Here is a 25,244-nt window from a genome sequence, read left to right on the forward strand (position 1 = left end):
GGCGGGCCTTGAGCCTGACCGGTCGTACTGCGGGGTCAAGCTGTAGCGCAATGGGGGGGCCCGTATACTGTCCCAATTTCCCGTCGAAAACCCCTGGAAATTCCTTGCATATGGCGTCCACGTCCACTTGTAAGCTAGTGTGGTTCACCCCGGTGACAGCTAGCCCCAGTGGTCCAAACCATGCCAATCCCAGTAAGCTAATGTAGGGGCCCTTGACCACAAGCAAGTCCAGTTGCTGCGTCGGCCCTCGGTATTGCACCCTGAAGGTCCCCACCCCCATTGTGGGGACCTTACGTTTCTGGAAGTCCCGTAGGGTGAATGGGGCCGGCCTGAGTTTGGGACCCCCAGTAGGACACAGTTTCCTTAAGGTCTTTGCCGAGATTATGGATAGAGTTGAACCCGTGTCAAGCTCCATGCGGCATGGGGCCCCCTCTATCTGTACCTCTACATAAATTTTCTCTACATTGGGGTGGGGCAACTGGTATACCTGGCAGTCCGTGAGCTCCGTCGAGTTGCCTTGGTGCGTTGGGCCCCGGGACCTGGGGCTCTTGGGTTGGTCATCTGATGCCTGGTGTCGGGTGGGCCGAGCCCGACACACCCGGGCGATGTGTCCCGATTTTCTGCACTGCCTGCACTCTGCGTTGCGGAAACGGCAGGTCCTCCTCTCGTGACTCTCCCCGCAGCTTGCGCAGTTTCCTCCTTCTCGTCGAGGCAGCTGTGGTCTGTGCGCTGCTTGAGTGCGCTGCTGTACTCGGTGCACCTCCTCCCTGTCGGATCCTGAGTCGTCGGTGAGGTCTTCGTGGTGGACCCTCGGTTGGGATGGCAGGCTCGGCCGTGCCTCTTGCGTCGACCTCTCGGCAGCTTCCGTTGCCAGGGCCTCCTCCAGAGCGACCTGGAACGTTAGGTCCTTCTTAGCGTAGAGGCGTCGTTGCAGCTTCTCATCCTTCAGGCCACCGACGAGGCGGTCACGAAGCATGTTCTCCAGCTCTGAGAAGTTGCAGAACCGGGTGGCTTGGCGGAGAGAGGTCACAAACGCAGTTATGGTTTCCCCAGGGGCTTGTCGCTTTGCGTAGAAGGCATTTCGACGAGCCACCACTGAGGGCTGCGGCGAAAAGTGCCCCTTCAGCTGTTCCATTATTGTTTTGTATGGAACAGTAGCGACGTCTTCAGGCGCAAGGAGAGCCCGGGCGATTTCAAACGTCTCCTCTCCGCAGACGCTGAAGAATATCGCCCTCTTCTTGGCGTCTTCTTCGTCGGTGACCCCTTTGGCTTCTAGGAGGAAGGTGAAACGGGAGGCGTATGCTTCCCAGTCTCCAGATGCTGGGTTGAATGGCGAGAAGCTGCTGTTGGCTGCCATTCTGAGTTCCTTGTGTCCCGGAGCTGAAGCCTGGATACACGGTGCGAGGCAGCGGTGCGGCAGATGGCGGTGCTGCGGTGCTGTGTGTGGCAGTCAGCTCAGCGGGATCCCATCCTCGTCGCCAGTGAAATATACTCAGAGTCGCAAAGTGATTTCATGCTCTTTATTCAGCTCATAGTGGTGAGGAGGAATGAATGAAAGTCCCCTCCCAGTATCTGCCTTATATACATTATTTACACAATGGGCTGCACATGATTGGCTAATTCCGGAATTCTACTGTAAGCCAATCAGGTTGTGGATTCACTTCAATCTGGAGCAGGATTGGGTGGTTCCTGCCAACCAATCATACTGCTGCATTCTGAATCCTATTGTTCTAGGACTAATCAGACTGCTGCAATTTGGATCCTATTGTTCTCAGTACATAACACCGAGTGTCAACACTGTGAGCCCTTCTACATTATGTTCTAAATACTGTGGTACCTTGGTTCTCAAACTTAATCCGTTCCGGAAGTCCGTTCCAAAACCAAAGCGTTCCAAAATCAAGGCACGCTTTCCCATAGAAAGTAACGCAAAGTGGATTAATCCGTTCCAGACTTTTAAAAACAACCCCTAAAACAACCCCTAAAACAATTGATCCATTTCACATGAATTTTACTATCTAACGAGACCATTGATCCATAAAATGAAAGCAATAAACAATGTACTGCAGCCACACAATCAATCAATCAATCAATCAATCAGTAGCTGAACTGGGTTCCACACAGTCACAAAAACAAAAAGCTGCAAAAGCAAAAACGCAAAATGCATAGCAAAAACAGACAGACCTCAGCGTAACACTCAAAACGAAAGTGTGGCACTCAAATTGGAAGTGTAACACTCAAAATGGAGCAAATTCAGCTTCCAAGAAAACTTTGCAAACCAGAACACTTCCGTGTTTGCAGTGTTTGGGTACCAAGGCGTTTGAGAACCAAGGTACCAGTGTATGTGCAAATAAAACCATGTATCCAAAAGATGCCACAGTCTCCACTGGCCTTTATTCTAAGGACACAACCTGGGGCATCGGCTGGAACCCCTGAAGTCTCTCGCTGCTCAGACATTGGGATGCATGCAACAATATATTCTTGGGATGCAATATTTTGCTCAGGGGAGTAGCCAGACCCAGTAGCCAGACTCTTCTTCTGACTCTTACGTTCACGCACAGGCAGCTTTCCTGCAGATGCTGGCATGCCAAACCAAGCCCAATTTTTAGCATAGAACTGTGAATCCCAATTTTCACAATCACCAACAGTGCACCTGCAAAATAATACACCCCCAAAGCAGGCACATCTCCTCCAGAGTAAGGCATTGCCATGTGCAATCACTGGGACCAAGCAAGGGATGGGGAACCAGAGGCTGCTAGAGGGTGTTCCTCTATTATTAACCCACATCCCTGGTTGGCGACCGTGCTGGCTGATGCCAATTGCAGTCCAACAATATCTGGAAGGCCACTGTCTCGCCATTCCTGGATTGTTGTTGTTTAGTTAGTGGTGTCCGACTCTTCGTGACCCTCTGGACCAGAGCAGGCCAGGCACTCCTGTCTTCCACTGCCTCCCGCAGTTTGGTCAAACTCATGTTTGTAGTTTCAAGAACACTGTCCCACCATCTCGTCCTCTGTCTCCCCTTCTCCTTGTGCCCTCCATCTTTCCCAACATCAGGGTCTTTTCCAGGGAGTCTTCTCTTCTCATGAGGTGGCCAAAGTATTGGAGCCTCAGCTTCACGATCTGTCCTTCCAGTGAGCACTCAGGGCTGATTTCCTTCAGAATGGAGAGGTTTGATCTTCTTGCAGTCCATGGGACTCTCAAGTGTCTCCTCCAGCACCATAATTCAAAAGCATCAGTTCTTCGGCGATCAGCCATTTTTATGGTCCAGCTCTCACTTCCATACATCACTACGGGGAAAACCAGAGCTTGAACTATACAGACCTTTGTTGGCAAGGTGATGTCTCTGCTTTTCAAGATGCTGTCTAGGTTTGTCATCGCGTTTCTCCCAAGAAGCAGGCATCTTTTAATTTTGTGGCTGCTGTCACCATCTGCAGTGATCATGGAGCCCAAGAAAGTAAAATTTCTCACTGCCTCCATTTCTTCCCCTTCTATTTGCCAGGAGGTGATGGGACCAGTGGCCATGATCTTCGTTCCTGGATTAAGCCCTTAGAAAGTACTTGCATGGACAACAGGTGGCGCTGTGATCATACAGGTGTGATCAAACCAGCAAAACAAAGGGAGAAAGCCAGTCCAAACTTTCAAAAGGGAGTTAAGAGGCGTTCTGCCAGGTACTCGCGAGGGTGTATTTCTCTGAGTGAGGAACACACATTCCAGGCAGTGCCGGATTTACGTATAAGCTAAACAAGCTATAGCTTAGGGCCCCACTCTCTTGGAGGCCCCAAAAAAATTAAAGGGAAAAAAAACCCCTAGATGTACATTTCCAAAATATAAGCTAAAAACAAAATAAAACTTACATACAGCAACAGTGTTTTGTGTTGTGTAGGCTCCTATGATGTAAGTCAGGGGCCCTGCCCGCTAGCCTGCTCCCTAAAATATCCCCTGCTTGGTAGGGGGTTGGACTCAATGGCCCTTGTGGTCTCTTCCAACTCTATGATTCTATCATTCTATGGTTTGCTCATTTCTATATATAGGGTGCCTACATTCTGCATGGACTGGTTGCATGGCTGCATGTGCAAATGGCTTGAGATACCTATGAGTCCATAAATTACCATAGAGCAATTTGTGACAATTTGTTGTTGACAAAGTGGTTGGGGAGACTCAGCCAGATGGGCGGGATATAAATATTATTATCATCATTATCATTATCATTAAGGCCCCATTACCTTCAGTAGCATAAATCAGGCCCTGATTCCAGGGGTGAGAGGAAAACACTTTGTGGGGATATATATATATATATATATATATATATATATATATATATATATATATGCTTTCGTAGATTTTCACGGGTATAGGAATGCAGGTTTTGGTGTCTTCGGGTGTCTTCCCGTGTAAGAGTCGGGGTGTCTGTGCGACGTTTCGACGAGGTCTCACTCGTCATCTTCAGGCTGGTGCTTTCGGCTTCTTGTTACTGGAACAGAGCTCTGTTCCAGTAACAAGAAGCCGAAAGCACCAGCCTGAAGATGACGAGTGAGACCTCGTCGAAACGTCGCACAGACACCCCGACTCTTACACGGGAAGACACCCGAAGACACCAAAACCTGCATATATATATATATATACACACACACACACACACACTGGTGCCTCAGGTTAAGTACTTAATTCGTTCCGGAGGTCTGTTCTTAACCTGAAGCACCACTTTAGCTAATGGGGCCTCCCGCTGCCACTACACCGCCGGAGCACGATTTCTGTTCTTATCCTGAAGCAAAGATCTTAACCTGAAGCACTATTTCTGGGTTAGCAGAGTCTGTAACCTGAAGCGTATGTAACCCGAGGCACCACTGTATATACCGTATTTTTCACTCTATAAGACGCACCAGACCATAAGATGCACCTAGTTTTTGGAGGAGGAAAACAAGAAAAATATATTCTGAATCCCAGAAGCCAGAACAGCTAGAGGGATCGCTGCTCAGTGAAAGCTGCAATCCCTCTTGCTGTTCTGGCTTCTGGGATAGCTGTGCAGCCTGCATTCACTCCACAAGACACACACACATTTCCCCTTACTTTTTAGGAGGGAAAAAGTGAGTTTTATAGAGCAAAAAATACGGTATATATCTATATCTCCTTTGTATGACACCTTTTTATTCCACAAAGTGGGCACGTGGTTCTCCTCTGCCCAATTTCATCCTCACAACAACCTTGTGAGGTAAGTTAGGCTGAGACTGGCTCAAAGTCGCCCTGTGAGCTTGATGACTGAGTGGGGTTGGGATAGATGACCCAAGGGGTCCCTTCCAACGCTACCATTTCATGGTGGTGATATATGGGGGAACAACACAAGAACGGGCCTTTTCTGTGGTGGCTCCCCTTCTGTGCAATGCTTTCCCCAGAGAGGCTCGCCTGGCGCCATCACCAGCTGCCCGCGTGTCTACTTAGGCCTTCAGCCATTAAATAATCTACGGCCTGTTCAATATGTCTCTGTATGCGTGTGCTGTTAGAATGATTATTTTATTATTATGCTGCACGTTACGTTTTTATTATGCTGCGTACTTTATTTATTTATTTATTTAATTTATATGCCACCCTTTTTTGAAATTTAAGCAGTGGATTTATCAGTAGTGGAGTTTAGATAATAAAAACGAGTTCTTAAAAAAGCTAATAAAAGGGAGAGAGAGAAAACATCAGGAAAGGAGGGGGTGGGAAGTCCAGAAGAAACTTTGCACATGTTCATAAAGCATCCTATGATGATAAACGCTTTGAAATACCGTTGGGAGGCTTCATTAAAAATGATACGGGAAGATGGAGAGAAAAAAAGTACCGGTAAATGCCAGCCTTCAAGAAAAAACCTCAGGGCAGTACACAGCATAAATGACAAGATAAAGCACAAGTAAACAAACAAAGAAACAATAACACAACACACCCTTTCCCAGTGATAACACGTAAAAAGCTGCAGGGTATTATTCAAAGGCCTGGTTGAAGATTTATGTTCCTAATTGTTCCCTGAGATCTTTGGCTAAAGGGCGGTATGTAAACTAAAATTATCATTGTCTATGGCCTGTTAAATGTGTGAGGGGTTGTTATTATTATTACCATGATTATTAGGGGGGTTTTATTGTTTAGGGAAGCTTTTAATGTCTGGTGTTTTCTTGTTTTTGGTGTTTTGTTGGAAGCCGCCCAGAGTGGCTGGGGAAACCCAGCCAGATGGGCGGGGTGTGTGTGTATATATTAGGAGGGTTTACTGTTATTGCGCTTATTTTATCACTATGCCATGCCCAGGGCTGGATTTAGGTTTGATGAGGCCTTAAGCTCCTGAAAATAATGGGGCCCTTTCTATGTCCAGCTGTCCTTTGTCAACAACAAATTGTCACTGTTTTTTTGTGTTGAATATATAAAAAGGTAAAGGTACCCCTGCCCATACGGGCCAGTCGTGTCTGACTCTAGGGTTGCATGCTCATCTCGCTCTAGAGGCCGTGAGCCGGCACAGTCCGAAGACACTTCCGGGTCACGTGGCCAGTGTGACGAAGCTGCTCTGGCGAGCCAGCACCAGCGCAGCACACGGAACGCCATTTACCTTCCCGCTATGAAGCGGTACCTATTTATCTACTTGCACTTCGTGCTTTCGAACTGCTAGGTGGGCAGGAGCTGGGACCGAACGACGGGAGCTCACCCTGTTGCGGGGATTTGAACCGCCGACCATGCGATCGGCAAGTCCTAGGCACTGAGGTTTTACCCACAGCGCCATCCCATGTTGAATATATGCTCTATGGTAATTTATGGACCTCATAGGTATCTCAAGCCATTTGCACATGCAGAATGTAGGCACCCTATAAATGTGTTGTTGCTGTTGTTTAGTCATTTAGTTGTGTCTGACTCTTTGTGACCCCCTGGACCAGAGCACACCAGGCACTTCTGTCTTTCACTGCCTCCCGCAGTTTGGTCAAACTCAGGCTGGTAGCTTCGAGAACACTGTCCCACCATCTCGTCCTCTGTCATCCCCTTCTCCTTGTGCCCTCCATCTTTCCCAACATCAGGGTCTTTTCCAGGGAGTCTTCTCTTCTCATGAGGTGGCCAAAGTCTTGGAGCCTCAGCTTCACGATCTGTCCTTCCAGTGAGCGCTCAGGGCTGATTTCCTTCAGAATGGAGAGGTTTGATCTTCTTGCAGTCCATGGGACTCTCAAGAGTCTCCTCCAGCACCAGAATTCAAAAGCATCCATTCTTCGGCGATCAGCCTTCTTTATGCAGAATGTAGGCACCCTATATGGGTGCTCTGGTCCATGGGGTCACGAAGAGTCGGACACGACTAAACGACTAAACAAACAACAACAGGCACCCTATATACAGAAAGGAGCAAACCAGTGATATTTTAGGGAGCAGGCTTACATCATAGGAGCCTACACAACACACAAATCCTGTTGCTGTATGTAGGTTTTATTTTATTTTAATCTTATATTTTGGAAATTCACATCCAGTCCCCCCCCTTAAATTTATTGGGGGGGGGGCAGGAGAGTGTGGCCCTAAGCTATAGCGTGTTTAGCTTATAGGTAAATCCCACACTTCTATTTTTCATTTCCCGCCCCCCTCATTATGATGCCTAGTAATTCATTTTCTCAACTTCGCCCGCCGCCCTGAGACCTTTGGGCTCAAAGGCGGTAGACGAATCTTAATAACCAAAGGTTAATAATAATAATAATAATAATAATAATAATAATAAATGGGCGGGAACTGCTCCAGCCCTTCTGCTCCCTCAGGCGGTAGAGACGAATCTTAAAAACCAAATATAATAATAAATAATAATAATAATAATAATAATAAATGGGCGGGAACTGCTCCGGCCCTTCCGCTCCCTCAGGCGGTAGAGACGAATCTTAATAACCAAATATAATAATAATAATAATAATAATAATAATAATAATAATAATAATAATAAATGGGCGGGAACTGCTCCGGCCCTTCCGCTCCCTCAGGCGGTAGAGACGAATCTTAATAACCAAATATAATAATAATAATAATAATAATAATAATAATAATAATAATAATAATGGGGCGGGAAGTGCTCCGGCCCTTCCGCTCCCTCAGGCGGTAGAGACGAATCTTAATAACCAAATATAATAATAATAATAATAATAATAATAATAATAATAATAATAATAATAATAATAATAATGGGGCGGGAACTGCTCCGGCCCTTCCGCTCCCTCAGGCGCTCGCCTCCCCGGCCCCGGGCGTCTCCTTCGCCCCGCCGCCCGTGAGAAAGGGCGCGGCCTCTCCCTCGGGCCCCGATCCTGAGGAGAATTCTCCTCAGGCGCCTGGCGGCGGGGCGTGTGCCTGGGAATGGCGGGGAGGAGGAGGAGGAAGAAGAGGAGGCGGAGGCGGTGGCCATTCCTTCTCCCCGCCTCCTCCTCCTTCTCCTCCTCCTCCCTCTCGCAGCCGGGTCTGGAGTGCCAGGCAGGCAGCGAGGCAGGCAGGCAAGGGGCCCTTTCAGGCGCCTCACGCTGCCAGCCGCCTGGCCCTGCGCGACCCCGAGGAGGCCAAGAGGACGACTGCGGGGTAAGGGAGGGAGGGCGGGAAGGGGGCGGCCATGGGGGGAGGCCGAAACCAAATCATAGAGTTCATGGGGAAAGTTCATGGGATTTTTTTTGGGGGGGGGGAAGGGGGGCGGCGTTGTTTTAAGAAGCTCTGGGGAATAGGGGGGCTCTTGAGGTTGGAAGGGGGGAAAGGGGGTGTTAGGGAAACTGGGGGTCCCCCTCTCTCTCCCCCCACTCACAGGGAAAAATAATAAGAATAATAAGGGCGTCGGGAGAAGGCGGGATGCAACACAAGCCGAAGTTATGTTGCGAAGAGAAAGTCACTTTGCAAAAATGCAACAGCGCGCATATATATGCGCACTGTTGCATTTTTGCAAAGTGACTTTCTTTTCAATATATATATGTATGTGTGTGTGTGTGTGTGTGTGTATGTATATGTAACACAAAGCAACTTGTTGCTTTATCATTTCTTTTCAATATATATATATATATGTATTTGTATATTAATATATATAATATATATACATGTGTGTGTGTATATATATATATATATATGTGTGTGTGTGTGTGTATGTATATGTATATATAACAGAAAGCAACTTGTTGTTTTATCATTTCTTTCTTTTCAATATATATATGTATGTGTATATTAATATAATATATATATATATATATATATATATATGTGTGTGTGTGTGTGTGTGTGTGTATATGTATATATATATATATATATATAAAACACAAAGCGACTTGTTGCTTTATCCTTACAGCATTCCCTCGTTGCCTTTCGCCAAACGGCTGTCTTAAGACGCCGATGTTACACTTTGCAAAATGCAGCGAGCTAAAGTTACTTTGCAAAAGGCAACTAGCTGAAATTATTTTGCCAAATGCAGCGAGCTGCGGTTATTTTGCATTACATTAGATTGTTGTAAGATGTACATTTTTTGTTTCTTCAGCTTGTCAACCAGCTTGAGTATTGTAAGACAGAAAGACGGTATTCAAATTAAAAATGATGGTGATGATGATGAAAGCACGATAGGTATTTGCGAAATGCAACCTTGACGCCGTTTTTCTTGATGTGAGCGCGCAGCTCTATATATATAAAAAGAAGGGGAAAGGGTGCAAATCAAGATAACATGATTTTGTAAAATGCAATGTTTATATTGGTTGCGTTTTGCAAAACAACATTGTCCCAACACAGTTTCTTTTCTGTGTATGGGTCTCTTTTTCCTTTTCTCCTTCTCCCTCCTCGTATGTCCCTGCTGTGAGGGTACCAGCTGTTTTGCTTAGCCTCCTTGGCTCCTTCAACAAACTTCTTTCTCTCTCTCTCTCTCTCTCTCCCCCCCCCCCCCCGCACACACCGGTGCTGGTTTTATTTTTATTTTTATTTCCTCCTCCCAAACCCACTCCAGCAAACCACGCCAGAGGTGAGGAGCTGTTTTCGTCTTTTTTTGGCTCGGGTTTGTGTCTCTTGGCCCAACACATTTGCTTTTTTTTCTTAGTTCTTCTTCCCTCCCTTGGATGTCCAGTGTTTTGTTTTTAAGGAAAAGGTTTTAGGATCCTCAAAAAGTTTCCTTTTGCCAGTCGTCATCTCAAGGGGCTTAAAAGGGGAGGGGGGGTGTTGAAATTTGGCTTGGCTTTTTAAAAATTATTTTTATTGGGTTTTCAAGAAAAAAAATAGGTAAGTGGAATAAGTTATCTTTTGAATGAAGTAGGCTGATACAGTTGCATTGCACTATTCTATTGCCTTCGCCCTGCAGAAAAATGGAACTTTTAAGAACATTGTAAGCTCCTTTTAACAACTTTAGCTGGCTCAGCGTTCCTAGCATGTGAGTGGCAAAGAGGATCCTTTTATTATGGGTGAATGAGTGTGAAGGTAATTTCTGAGCAGCTTCCAGATGCCCTCTGAAATGTGTCTGGGTGGGTAAAAAAAGCACCTACTTTGGAGTAACATACTTCTCTGTTTTATGGAACTAAGAAACATAGGTCCAAGCAGGTGTTACGGATTAATTTTCGGCATCCCCGCCCCTCCCCAAATAGCAATTTTTTCCTGGTTTTTATGCCTCGAAGTTTTTAGGGCCAGAGTGCCTTTCAGGAGAGAAAGGTCCATGGCCATCTGCAGCAGCGTGCCTGAAGCCAATGCTATAAACAGGTTTCTCAAAATTCAGCACAGTCTTGCCAGGTTGCTGTTAGCTAAGATTATCAGGCCATTTTCAGGTGCGCCTTTCTAAAATCTAGAAAGCTGGCAACAAAAAATGTGTGGTGGGGGGTGGAAGTACACTGTTAGCAGTCTGTGCGAGTGATATTCCTCCAGTAACCATCCCGTAGCCATTGCTGAGGGCCAGAAAGCTGCTCTTAGGTGCTTATAACCAAGAGGGTGACATAAAGGACATTCCACATTTCCTTAGCTTGCTCCAAACCCATCCTGGTTTTGATTAATCAGCCTTTGCCAGCTTCAGGCATGTGGAAGAAGCTCCCTAGCTAGGGAGCCAGTTTCTGGAAATGATGTAAGGACCCCTCCAGATTTCCTTTTTTTATTGCACATGCATGATGATTCGTGCTCATGATGCTATTGGGGCAGTCATACAATATCTCACTTTCTTTTCCCCCCTTAAAAATTATGTTATTGGTTTTTCAAAATTTTATACATTTTCACTTTAACCATTTCTAAACATTAAAATAAAAGTTTCTTTCAAACCTTCGGACCTCCTCCATGGGTTCTATATTCAAAGAAATTGTATTCTTTTTTTCTTGTTGGGCATCTATCTGTTGTATATCCATAATTACTAAAGTTCATTTCACATTACAAGTGTCATTGTATCCCTGCCAATGATTTTGACTGTTTACAGTGGTCTCTTAAGTATATTAAAATTTTATTCCAGTCTTTTGAAAATACTTGATCTTCCTGGTTTCTGATCTTTCCCATCAGTCTCGCCATCTCTGTGTACTCCGTCATCTTGGTCTGCCGTTCTTTTCTGGTGGATACTTCTTCCTCCTTCCATCTCTGGGCTAGAAGCATTCTTGTTGCCTCGTTGCAAACATGAAAAGTCTTTTGTCTTCTCTTTGGATCTCTTTACCTATTATACCTAACAGAAAAGCTTCTGGTTTTTTAACAAAAGGTTTCTTAAACATTTTCTTTAACTCACTATATATCGTTTCCCAGGAAGCTTTTACCACTCCGCAAGACCACCACATATGGTAGAAGGTACCCTCTTTCCCTTTACATTTCCAACACAGATTTGAACTAGTTCTGTACATTTTCACAATTTTACTCAGTGTTAGATACCAACGGTACATCATTTTCATATAGCTTTCCTTCAACAAACAGCACACAGTAAATTTTAGATCCTCTTTCCATAACTTTTCCCATGATGAAAATTGGATATTATATCCAAAATCTCTTGCCCAGTGAATCATCACTGCCTTAACTTCTTCATCTTTTGGATACCATTCTAAAAGTAATTTGTACATTCACATTATTTTCCAACAGATTCAGACCTCAACCTCTGTGTATCAAAACCTTTTTTCTTATCTACTTTAAAGACATTGTTTAATTGATGGTACTGTAACCAATCTCTTAATAACTATGTCTTCAAATGTTTTCAATTTTAGTTGGCCTTCTGCTTCTGTTAACAAATCTTTGAGTGGACACTTACAATATCCCACTTTCAATACTGTTCGCGCATGCAAACATTTTGCAGTGGTCACCTCATTTTCAGTCAGTGCCTATCCTCTGATTTCCTGCTGAACTCCTGTAACTTTTTGTACCAATTACAATGCTGCTTGCCGTTCATAAACATGTGGCACTCATCTTGTTCTTTATTCAAAAGCCTTGTTTTGTAAATGTATACAACTAGACACCCAGTGTTGAGAAACAGTTTGGGGTTGTGTTGAAACACGTTCTCATTATTTTTAAATTGGAGGCAGTAATCTTTGCATCAGCTTCCCAGCTAGAACTTTCCCCTCCTGCTTTTTAGCCACAATTCATTTATTTCAGGTCCTGTCCTTTCTCACTAAACCTTGATTAGAATTCAAAGTGTGAAGCTTTCTTTTTCAAAAAGTTTGAAGTCTATAGAAAAGTGGTCTAGGATTATTCAAGAACGGCTTTTGACACATGCTGGACTGAGTGTGGAAAACCCACAGAGAAAACAAAAAACTGTTTTCGGAGCATGTGGTAAGGATGAAAGAGACCTAATTTCTGCTTCTGTAAATGTAGGTGCTTCAATTGCTGCCTTTTTTATATTTCAGTGCTGTCTGAAAGTTCCAGAAATCTCCCACTTTCAAGAAAGATGAGGTTCTGGTACTGCGCAGCGGCGGCACTTACTAGTCTGCTGTTCTTCTGGATCCCATCCTCAATGTGCTGCAACAAGGCTCTCTGTGCAAGCGATGTCAGCAAGTGTTTAATACAGGTAGGAGATAATACAGTTTTTGTCGAAAATGGGTAGGAAAGTACAGGTTGGCTGTTAACAGCATGAATGTATGTGATGAATAAGTAATCCTGAAATAAGAAGCAAAATAAAAATGAAATTTGTGTCGGCATGAACGGGAGTTTTGTCTCTACCTTTCTTCCAAATGTTCATTTGTCTTAGAACAGATAAAAAATGAGCCTTACAGTGGATAATGTTGTGGAGTCATACTGATTAACTAGATGAATTGCCACTCTTAACATGCATTTTGTGCCTTTAATCTATTTTCTCTTCCCCGTAGTATGAGCTTATTTGGGGAATGAATGCAAAACCTTACCTTCTTTTCTCATAATAGGGTATAGCCAATCCCCAACCTACTCAGAGTAGACATATTGAAATCGATGAACCTAAGTTAACCATAGTCCAGTAGCACCTTAGAGACCAACTAAATTTGTTCTGGGTATAAAGCTTGTACCTAGAACAAGCTTAGTTGGCTTCTGAGGTGCTACTGAACTCTTTTTTGACTGCGTCAGACCAACACGGTTTCCTACCTGAATCTAAGTTAACCGTGTCCGTTGTAGGACAAGCATTAGCTATCGCCCTTGAACAATATACAATGTAGGCTTTGGCAGATTTAGCTTTCTGAGATAAATGTTAAATATCTGTAGGAGACTGAATGTGCTGTGGTGAGAATAATGAAATAATGATGAATTGAAACTGCAGTAATGAAATTACTGTTTACCATAACAGCCAGGTTGTCAGAAGTTGCAATTTCAGAATAGTAATGCACTAATTGAATATGCTGGGTGCTATTCAGTGCTAATCCTAGTCAGAGTAGATCAGGGGTGGCCAACTCCCAAGAAACTATGATCTACTCACAGAGTTAAAAACTGGCAGTGATCTACCCTCTGTTTTGGGGGGTTCAGGTCAAATTTGTTGAGGTATTTTTTGGGAGGAAGAAAGCCCAGTTTTTTAGGGGTTCAGGGCAAATACGTTGAGCTTTTCTTACGGGAGACAAACCTGTCGAGCTTCTTTGGGGGAGCCAGTGATCTACCGCAGACGTTCAGTGATCTACCGGTAGGTCACGATCTACCTGTTGGACGTGCCTGGAGTAGACCCATCAGAGTTAATGGAGATCACTAATTTAGGTTCATTATTTTCAGTGGGTCTGCTAAGTTGAATACAGCCCAGTGGGAAATTATAGGATGGGCTAGCCACAGTGACTGGTGCTCTGCCAACTTCCTGACTGGACTACCGTAATGCACTCTTTGTGGAGCTGCCCTTGAGGACTGTTTGGAATATACAATTAAATTGAGACCACAGTGGCCGAAATGTTAACCTGTGCAACCAGAATCAAGTAACACCCCTTCTGAAATGTTGGCAGTGGCTCCCTCTGGACAGAATGCAAAGTGTTGGTGTTGACCTGCAAATTCCTAAATGACTTGGGGCCCAAATACCTGAATTAGTGCCTCGCCCTGCAACAACCTTACTGCTCTTAGATCTGGAGGGAAGGCCCTTTTCATCATCACCCAGCCAGGAGTAGTGAATTATGTGGTGAAAACAGGACGGGGCCTTTTCCGTGGCAGTGGCTATGGGGTGCCTTCTCCCTTGCTTTTGTCATTTGGGTGCCAAGTAAAAATTCAACTTCCCCAGCCTTTGGGAAATTAATAGGAATTTATTCTCTGCTGCAAGTGGGAGAACTGAGGTCGTGGCCCCCTGAGCACAGGCTGATCCCCCCCCCCCCCGGTTTTAATCACTGAACTGAATTGGTTTCATCGCAGTGTCGTTTTTATTGTTATGAAGGACAGGCTAAACATTTGCTTATAAAAATAAAGTTCAGCAACTGCTGATGTGTGGGAATCACAGTTCCTAGAAATCAATGATGACCCAGCGTAGTTAAACAGGAGTGTTTCCTTAAAACACGATGGAATTCTGTTTCTTTCGCAAAGGGTAATCTCAGAATAATCCTTCAAGTTACCGTGTGAGTTACCTTGAGGGCAGTCTGCTCTGAATCTTGTTTGTATGCGCAAGCTTAGAGAAGAGTGACTCACAAGAAGGACTTGCTAATTAAAGGGTTGGCTACACCCACCACCCTATTTTTAAAAATGTGTATTTAACTTGAGCAATATTAAACATACCATGCAAAAACTCTGATTACATAGAATTGAACCCAGGGGTAATCTAGTCCCAACTCTTTGCAATGCAGGAAATGCTTATATGCTAGGTTGTCTTTATATAATTATATTTTTTTAAAAAAAGAGATGAGGCAAGTGCTGAAGTTTTTGATATGATAATCAGCTAATTCAGAAGATACCGAGACATTGTGTAAAGTGAAGGCGAGGTCATATTCAGCGCTTAGAGTGCAAAAACCTTAGTTAAGCCAATTTTAGTTATGCTGAATCCATGTCTCTGATTCTTTGTATATTTCTGCCGGTGGGAAATGCCACTCCTATTATGTAAAACACAATGTGTAAAATAGCCATGGTAATTGTTGTTGGCAACCATCTGTCTTGAGAGGCAATGGGGTACCATAGTACAGTGTTTCCCAACCTTTTTTGGGCAAAGGCACACTTGTTCCATGAAAAGAATCTCGAGGCACACCACTATGCCAGATGGGGAAAGGTCACTTTTTACTTATGTAAAAATATAAATAATAATAATAGTAACAGCATAGAAGGTAATGGTTAGGCTAGCATCCCTCTTCCAAATAGGCTAGGTTTTTATTTGCAGGGACTGTTCTACATGGGAAAGCATTCAGCACTGTCATTCTCCCATCTGCCATCTGAATTGGTACTATTCTGGGTCAACTTACTCTGCTGCATGTGTAGATGAAAATGGCACCAAGTGTGGGGGAGGGGGCAGAACAGGTTTCAGATACAGGATATTAAGCATACACGTACTTCAGATTGAACTGGTTGCTTGCTTTGCAAGTTTTCATTTCCCAAATGACTGCCTTGGCAAGCGCAATACCTACCAGGCTCAACGCCGGTCTCGCGCTGCCGCTTCCCGCGCTCTCAAGGACCCGGGAGGAGGAAGGCGTGAAGGGAATCCCGAAGGCGCGAAAACCTTGCGCATGCGCAGGCCTTCCGCCTGCGACAGCCCAGTAGGCCGGCCGAAGCGAGTGCCGATGGGATGTGGGAGGGAGCTCGCTCGCCGCCCCGCGTGTGCCTATGTGGGGCACGTTACAGCCCCGTGACGTCAGCGCCACGCAGGCAGCCAGCCAGGCAGACGGCGAGAGCCCCGCGCTGGGCGGCCTCTCCTCGCCGCCGCCGCCCCGCCTCTCGCCGCCCGACTCGCCCGCCTCCCTCCCACGGCACACCAGGCAACGTCTCGCGGCACACTAGTGTGCCGCGGAACACTGGTTGGGAAACACTGCCATAGTACAGTGGTACCGCGGGTTACATACGCTTCAGGTTACAGACTCTGCTGACCCAGAAATAGTGCTTCAGGTTAAGAACTTTGCTTCAGGATGAGAACAGAAATCGTGCTCTGGTGGCGCAGCGGCAGCAGGAGGTCCCATTAGCTAAAGTGGTGCTTCAGGTTAAGAACAGTTTCAGGCTAAGTACGGACCTCCGGAACGAATTAAGTACTTAACCTGAGGTACCACTGTACTTTTAATTTTGAAACTTGACACACTTCAACATTGCTGCTTGTGGCGGGGGGGGGGGGGAAGCATCCTTCAGTATTGCTAGCTATGTTTGATGAGTCATGCCTGGGTCCCTTTGAAACTCATGGAACATTCATATCTGATTTAAAGAGGAACAGATATGACCAACTTTTTGTAGGTTGAAGATTCCATGTATAATGAAAGCAGGTCTCTGAACTCAAGATGCAGGAAGATGATTAAGCAAGATCCATTGCTCTGAATTCTTTCACTCGCTGAAGTAGAAGAGGCTGCGTTCATTATACTGCCTTTTCCAGAATGTGGGGAGGATGATCTGCATAAATATTTATTTTATCAGCTCTGTAACAGATGTGAATGAGATCAACAGTTTCTTGTCTTGAGACATGTTTCATTTGTGTTGCGGCCCTGGATGAGTCTTTTAAATATCCTGTTAGTCATTTCTTCTTCCCTGAGAACTTTGGCTTTAATAAAGTTCTTGGCAGTCTGCACGTTAACCCATAGATAGTTTATGTCAGGCTTCCTCAACCTCGGCCCTCCAGATGTTTTTGGCCTACAACTCCCATGATCCCTAGCTAGCAGGACCAGTGGTCAGGGATGATGGGAACTGTAGTCTCAAAACATCTGGAGGGCCAAGGTTGAGGAAGCCTAGTTTATGTGTATCACAGTGAGCTAGCAGGGGGGGAAACTAGAGCTTTGCAATATAGCTTGCGTACACCCTACTTTATTTTAAACAATATATATATACTTCCACTGGTGAGAATTTCATTAAATAATACATGGTAATTTTGCATAGCAGAAGTTACTGTGCTTCCAAATGGCAGTGGAGTTAAAAAGATGATTTCTGTTATCTGCACAGTACATAGCAAATGTGCAATTAAATACAGCCCCTCTTAAATAATGGTTTGTGTGGCTGTTTTTGCAATTGTATATGGATAAGGAGAGCCAGTGTGGTGTAGTGGTTAAGAGCGGTAGACTCGTAATCTGGTGAACCAGGTTTGCGTCCGTCTCCACTCCTCCACCTGCAGCTGCTGGGTGACCTTGGTCTAGTCACACTTCTTTGAAGTCTCTCAGCCCCACTCACCTCACAGAGTGTTTGTTGTGGGGGAGGAAGGGAAAGGAGAATATTAGCCGCTTTGAAACTCCTGAAGGGGAGTGAAAGGCAGGATATCAAATCCAAACTCTTCTTCTTCTTCTCTTCCTCCTCCTCCTCTCCAGGCTGGTGCTTTATTGCAGGTGTATTTTGCAACATATTTTTGACACAATAATGCCTTGGTGGTGGATTTATTCTGTTCTATGATTCCCCCCCCCGCCCCCCCAGCCAATGTTACCACATTATTGCTGTTTGGAGAGTCTATAGTGCAACAAAGGGGGGGGAGACAATAAAGCAGAATATTTGTTTCCTATGTACGTTCCTAACAAAACTTCCTATGTATGTTCCTAAGTGTGGTAGTTGTGGGGGAAGGCATTTGTCTCCCGTGGTATTTTATACACAGAAATATCTAACTGGTGTGTTGTGTTTCCAGGAGCTGTGTCAATGCCGGCCTGTTGAAGGGAACTGTTCCTGTTGCAAGGAGTGCATGTTGTGTCTGGGCACACTGTGGGACGAGTGCTGTGACTGCGTTGGTAAGTTCATTCGTTCTTTATCACCTAATACGGCCTTGGCTGCTTCAGATATATATACTCATGCCCACTGCTTTGGATCTGTGGCTTTTAAGAGCCATGTCGATACAATGGAGCAGAGCATACACAGAATCCAGGGCTTTAGGGCAGTGGGTTCCCAATTGGTGGTCTACGGGACCCTCTAGAGGACTGAGGAGTGGCTCCAACGCCTCCTCTGGTAGATCTGGGCATTCTCCATCAAGCCTCTGCCTGGAGGGGCCCCCTCAAGCGGATCCCCAGCATTGGATTCAGGGAACCCTGCCTGCTACTCAGGGTCCTCGCCGTTTGAGGTGTCTGGTTCATCATGTCTGGCGCCATGTCAGGGCTAGCCATGGCACTCACCGGAAAAAGTAGGGTATAGAGGTAAAGGGACCCCTGACCATTAGGTCCAGTCGTGACCGACTCTGGGGTTGTGGCGCTCATCTCACTTTACTGGCCGAGGGAGCCAGCGTACAGCTTCCAGGTCATGTAGCCAGCATGAATAAGCCGCTTCTGGCGAACCAGAGCAGCGCACGGAAATGCCGTTTACCTTCCCACCGGAGTGGTACCTATTTATCTACTTGCACTGTGCTTTCGAACTGATAGGTTGGCAGGAGCAGGGACCAAGCAACAGGAGCTCACCCCGTCACGGGGATTCAAACCGCCAACCTTCTGATCGGCAAGTCCTAGGCTCTGTGGTTTAACCCACAGCGCCAACCGCATCCCTAGGGTATACCCATGAGCTAGATTTACAGTCATACCTTGGGTTGCAGATGCTTCAGGTTGCGTTTTTTCGGGTTACGGATGCGCCGAAACCCAGAAGTACTGGAATGGGTTAGTTCCGGGTTTTGCCGATTGCGCATGTGCAAAAGTGCTAAGTCGCACATGCGCAGAAGCACCAAATTGCAACCCGCACGTTCTCAACCCGAGCATCCACTGTATTAGGGAAGGAGAAACAGCTTTGCACTTCTGTGTCTATGGTCCAATCCGTATGTTGGAAGAGCGATATAGTTGCTGCTGCCCTGTGAGCTGAATCATGCACTATTCCAGTAGTTTCCCCAAACAGGAACCACAGGACTGAGGTGCATGACGTCGCTCTTCCCCACATCAAGGGTGACTTGTTCCGTACAAGGGAGGGGGAAGCAGTGGTGTGTCAAAGAACTTGGTTGTTCATCCATCCTGTGTTCCACTTCACAAGCATACAGGGGAGATGAATTTCGCTGAACCACACTGTTTTGGTAATTCATGAATTGAGCCCCCTACTAGAGCCTTCCCTGCCCCACTGATTAACTTTCCTTATGGCCGATGTTTCAGAGCCTTGTGGCTTCTTTATGCAGTATTTCAGGCTGCTGTAGGCCAAACGGAGATGATGTTGATTTTTACCATATTTGTATCTGACAGTCTGTTCTCCTGACCGCTGACCCAAATCCGAATTTACACAGCCGATGGTTATTTTGGCTAAATAAATCTGTGTTTCATGCTGTCTCCTGGGATGCATGTGAAGTGGGGAGGGGGGTGTCATGTGCAGAAGTTAATGATTCCTTGCATCTCCTCCACCTTGGGCTGGCCATCATTCAGCGCACCCCAGGGGGCAATGGCGCACTGGTTGAAAACGACTGCTGTAAAATAGTGGGGGGGCCTGCAGAATAAATGGACTCTGATGCTATTTTTGTAGTTTAGCAGTCAAATACAACAAAGCAATTCTTCAGAATTTAGTTTCTACATCCTGTTACAGTCATGCCTCGTGTTACAGATGCTTCAGGTTGTGTTTTTTTGGGTTACGGACCGCCGAAACCTGGAAGTACTGGAACGGCTTACTTCCGGGTTTCGGCAGTTGCATAGAAGCGCTAAATTGCAATCTGTGCATGCACAGATGCACTGCTGCGGGTTGCGAACGTGCATCCCGCACGGATCACGTTCGCAACACAAGTGTCCACTGTACTTTTAAACTGTGTGTATGAGAGCGCACACACACACACGTTGTGTTTGGGAAAGTAATCCGTATGCTATTATTACCCTAAAGTAAGATGCTGGTGAGTTCGTACAGATGTGTTTTTCAAAGTGCATTAAATTAGCAAAGTGATACTTTCAATAGAGCGTTCATTCATGTGGCATGGAGTATATTTAGCTATGCCGTGAAATGGAAGCAGTGTCTCATGTGTCATTGACTATGTGCTTATGTCACACCTTTGGCTAGTGAAGTTGCTTCTGTAATTCTGGCAAGAGATTAAACTCCTTGGTAAACAAAATTGCATTCTTGAATTGTGATCAAAGAAGCTTTGCACAAATTTGATACTTTCCCAAGAAAAGGTGATTTGTAATTTCATCCTGTGTCACAAGGAGACAAAAAAGGCTTTGGTGTCTGTGAGACAGAATAAGAAACTTGAGGTTCATAGTGTGTCCTCCCCCACCCCAATAAAAGCTGCCTACCCTTTTCCACCAGGCTTAAATGGAAGGTGATGTCTTGGTATTTTTTGCTACTTAAAGCACATTGCAGTAATCCAGCCTTAAGGTTACTAGTGCATGTACTACTACAGTGTTGAAGTTATTCTGATCCAGATGTGCTGTTGGATGGAAGCTGGTAAAAGGCACCTTGTCTAATGGAAAAGCTTTATCCTGGAATAGCTCCGAGCTATGTGCTTGCTCCTTTAAAGGGATTAGCCATGCTACGGACTCAAGCATCACCCAAAATAAGTACAGTGATACCTCGGGTTACATACGCTTCAAGTTACAGACACTTCAGGTTACAGACTCCGCTAACCCAGAAATTTTGCCTCGGGTTAAGAACTTTGCTTCAGGATGAGAACAGAAATCGTGCTCTGGCGGTGCGGCGGCAGCTGGAGGCCCCATTAACTAAAGTGGTGCTTCAGGTTAAGAGCAGTTTCAGGTTAAGAACAGACCTCCGGAACAAATTAAGTACTTAACCCGAGGTACCACTGTACCTGGAAGGTGAAAGTGGCAAGACGGAACTATTTATGTAAACTGTCTTGAGGGCCTTTCTACACTGTAAAGCGGTGTATGGTATGAAATAAAGAAATAAGCTTCAAGTCTTACCAGCGCTCCCCACTCATGATTTGAAGTTGAACATTTCGCCTTTCCAAAAAAATGCTGCTTCTTATAGGTGCCTTTTCTTTTTATTTTGCTCACCTCCAGGTATGTGCAACCCTCGCAATTATAGCGACACACCTCCCACGTCCAAGAGCACCGTCGAGGAACTGCATGGGCCGATCCCCTCTCTTTTCCGAGCGCTTACAGAAGGGGACACCCAGCTGCACTGGAATATTGTCTCGTTCCCCGTCGCGGAAGAGCTGTCCCACCACGAGAACCTGGTCTCCATTTTAGAGTCGGTGAACCACCCCCAGCACCAGAACGTCTCCGTTTCAAGCAACAACGTCCACACGCCGTTCTCCAGCGACAAAGGTAAGCAGGTCACTGCGCAAAGACTGAGCTCCTAGAATTGGGGTTGAGTTGGTTCGTTTGGAAAAGAGAGGAAGGAAGAATGATTTGTTAGCTGCTGTTTTAAAGTACAGGCAAGCGTTGTCACAGTTCCAAAGTGTGGGGCTATGCCTGGTCCACAGAATATGGTGAATCACTGCCTACATTTGAATCCCATGGCTTCCCTCAGAGAGTCCTGGGAACTGTAGTTTAGTCAGGGTGCGGGGAACTATAGTTCCGTGAGAGGGTAAACTGTTGCTCCCAGGATTTTTTGGAGAAAAGCTTTAAAATCAGGGGTCAGCAAACTTTTTCAGCAGGGGGCCGATCCACTGTCCCTCAGACCTTGTGGGGGGCCGGACTATATTGGGGGGGGGGATGAACGAATTCCTATGCCCCACAAGTAACCCAGAGATGCATGTGAAATAAAAGCACACATTCTACTCATGTAAAAACACGCTGATTCCTGAACCGCCCTGGCTTCTGGGACTCAGATTTTTTTTCTTCTCTTCTTGTTTTCATCTTCCAAAAACTAGGGGCGTCTTATGGTCTGGTGCACCTTATAGAGCGAAAAATACGATATGTTGTGTCTGCAACCAATGGGTCTTTCGAACTGATTTTTAATATTTGGTCTTGTGTTTACTTTCTCTGCTGTATCGCAGCCCAAGGTCTCCAGAGAAGGGGGGGGGGAGATAAATTGATAAGAGCAGGCATCCCCAAACTCGGCCTTCCATATGTTTTGGGACTACCACTCCCATCATCCTTAGCTAACAGGACCAGTGGTCAGGGATGGTGGGAATTGTAGTCCAAAAACATCTGGAGGGCCGAGTTTGGGGGTGCCTGGATAAGAGTGTGCAGAGCAGGAGACAAAGATTATACCGATTTTGCTACTGCAATAATTCCACACGGGACATACCGTATTTTCGCTTTATAAGACACACTTTTCCCCTCCTAAAAAGTAAGGGGAAATGTGTGTACGTCTTCTGGAGCGAATGCAGGCGGGAGGCTCTGCTCAGCGCTCCCTTCAAAGAGCTGCATGGAGCGTGTGTGCGGCTCTTGGGGGCTTTTCCCCGAGGAGGGCTGCCCTTCTCCCTCCTCGGGGACAAGCCCCCAAGAGCCACACACACGCTCTGCACGCTCTTTAAAGGGAGTTTGGCTCTTGGGGGAGCCCTGGCCATGTGCAGCCTCTCTCGGGCAGGAGATGAAGGCTCCCCTTGCCTGGGAGAGGCTGCGCACCGCTATCCCATAAGCCAGGACAGACCCTGCTTGCTGTCCTGGCTTATGGGATTCAGAATATTTTTTTTTCTTGTTTTCCTCTTCCAAAAACTAGGTGCATCTTATGGTCTGGTGCGTCTTATAGAGCGAAAACACGGGACTTTATTTTAAACGTTGTTTCAAAACTGACAGGTGTGTTTGGATCAAGGGGAAAGCTGTTCCATTCACCCTGAATTAAGCTGGAAATTAAGTTATTGGTTCCATTGTCTGAAAGACTGGCAGCTTGAGCTTTGTTCAGCAAACTAAAGTGCCTTTCTCGCTCCCTTCGTTTAGAAGCCACGTGCACGGTGGTTTACTTCGACGACTGCATGTCGGTGCATCAGTGCAAGAGCTCCTGCGAATCTATGGGAGCATCAAAATACCGATGGTTTCACAACGCCTGCTGCGAATGTATTGGACCAGAGTGTATAGACTATGGCAGTAAAACTGTAAGATGCACAAATTGTATGTTCTGAAGCCAGAAGCTGAATCTTCTTTTTTCATAGACACCAAAGTTATTTTTTTATTGCTAAAGATTGAGCTTGGGAGGATTGCTTGAGACTGGAATAATTGAAACACAGAGATGTACAAAATCTTAAAACCCGTAATTCCAACCCCACTCCCTTTAAATAAGGTAACAATACAGTGTTAACTAGCAAATGTGTGTTTTCTTAAAATATTAACCAGGCTTATTAGAGTTTTCTCTGATTTGGATATGCCAACTTATGTACAGGATCGTCTCGTTGAGGAGGGGAGCATGAAACATCACAGAAATTGCAACTAGATCCAGAAATCTATAAACTCTGGAATTTCCCCAAACTTTCAGATTTGGACTGGCGTGTAGCTTGATGCAGCGCGACACAGATTTCTATAATGATAGGTATTTTTGAAAGTAGGATGGCAATTACACGACAGTCTCCATCCATCACCATTTGCTTAAAAGAAGGAAAGAATCGATATTTTTTAGATCAAAATATGTGTCCTCTTCTTTGTTTCTTGCTCTAGTTCAAAAAAAGAGAACATCTATCAATTGAAAATTAAAATATAAATCGTAGTGAACTCAGAAATAACTGATATGTAAGCAGCAAGGAAGAGATTTGGATGAAATGCAGTTGCGTCAGGATCTTTTGCTATTTTTCTTTATTATGTACAAATGTTACTGAGGCTCAATAAAGTATATTTTTAAAAGCCAGCTAATTCTATTTTTATAAAATTTATATACTTGACACTTTGTGTTTCGCCCTCTTTTCTACTGTAGCTTTTAATAATATACTGTTTAGAGTTAACGAGTTTGCCGAGTCACCATTGGCAATCCTTACACTGAAACCGTAGATTCTTAGACTCACAGAATTGTAGAGTTGGAAGAGAGGCCCCATGAGTCATCTAGTCTAACCCCCTGCAATGCTCTTTCACACGCAGGCATTTTGTACATGATCCTAGGAAACACAGATAGGTTGCACAGGGGGAGAATGCTTCCATTATCCAGAAGCGTTTTGCCAAGAAAATGGTTGGTTCTCTTAATTTTGAGCCAACAATCAGCAATATGCAGAGTTGGCATCCGTCGAGACAGCAGAAGATTTCTTGATTTTTAAATTGCTTTCGTACCAATCCAACCCACCCTGCTACTTGTTGCCTTAAGAATTTGGGACTGACCCATTGACTAGAATTGGTTGGGTTCTGTCTCAGGAGACAATGGAGGAGTGCGCCTTTGGGGGTGAAGTCAGACCATTGGAGAGTTACAGCGCCTGCTGTGGCTGTAGAGGCCGATACAGGAGAGACATGTTTTGTTGCAGCTGGGGAAGATGGAGGCGTCCAGCTGCTGCAGACGCACCAGGCCGTTTCTTCTCTGCTCTCCTCCAAGTGGTCATTCCTCCTCTGGTCACACCACCTGACTGTCTCCAGCCACTGTTACCCAAAGAATTCTGGGAACTGTAGTTTTTTTAGGGATGTATACACACAATGCATCTAAAACACTCCCCCCCAAAGAATCATGGGAACTGTAGTTTCCTCCCTACAGAACTACCATTCCCAGCACCCTTAACAAACTATAGCTCCCAGAAATATTTTTTTGTGGTGGACGTGTGTGCTTTCCATGTATGGTGTGAGCACAGCCTCGGTCTTGCCCTTATCGTTTTTCTTGATGGGTCACCGCTTTGCCGTAGCGAACGACCCTTTTCTGCGGAGCCCCTCTTCACAGCTCGAAGAGGACCGCCATTGCCGTTTTGCGCCGCCTCCGGAAGTCTTGCCCTTATCGTTTTTAAACCAATCACAATTCTTTCTGTTGCATGTCTGTATATCCTGACACTTATGTGAAAGGCAATTTATAAATCAACAAAAATTACGCCACCCCTTCCTTGAAAGAAGAAT

At 45.4% G+C, this 25,244-nt stretch overlaps 2 protein-coding genes across 4 annotated transcripts in view; both read left to right on the forward strand.

Moving 5' to 3' along the window:
- The window catches only part of LOC309515042 (sorcin), a 140,999-nt gene that overhangs the window by 68,355 nt on the left and 47,400 nt on the right, over positions 1–25,244 (forward strand). The window lies entirely within an intron of this gene.
- Positions 9,441–24,069, forward strand: TWSG1 (twisted gastrulation BMP signaling modulator 1). 2 transcript variants are annotated; one of them, XM_082192603.1, is made up of 5 exons: positions 9,441–9,561; positions 12,771–12,931; positions 18,077–18,176; positions 21,345–21,611; positions 23,172–24,069. In XM_082192603.1, the coding sequence occupies exons 1-5, from the start codon at positions 9,456–9,458 to the stop codon at positions 23,351–23,353; spliced, it is 816 nt and encodes a 271-aa protein (XP_082048729.1). In that variant the 5' UTR covers positions 9,441–9,455; the 3' UTR covers positions 23,354–24,069. The 2 variants fall into 2 exon arrangements, with proteins under 2 accessions (XP_082048729.1, XP_082048728.1); XM_082192602.1 differs by lacking the exon at positions 9,441–9,561 and adding an exon at positions 10,616–10,739.

This window comes from Podarcis vaucheri, assembly GCF_965113315.1.
Source record: "Podarcis vaucheri genome assembly, chromosome: 12".
Lineage (NCBI taxonomy): Eukaryota > Metazoa > Chordata > Lepidosauria > Squamata > Lacertidae > Podarcis > Podarcis vaucheri.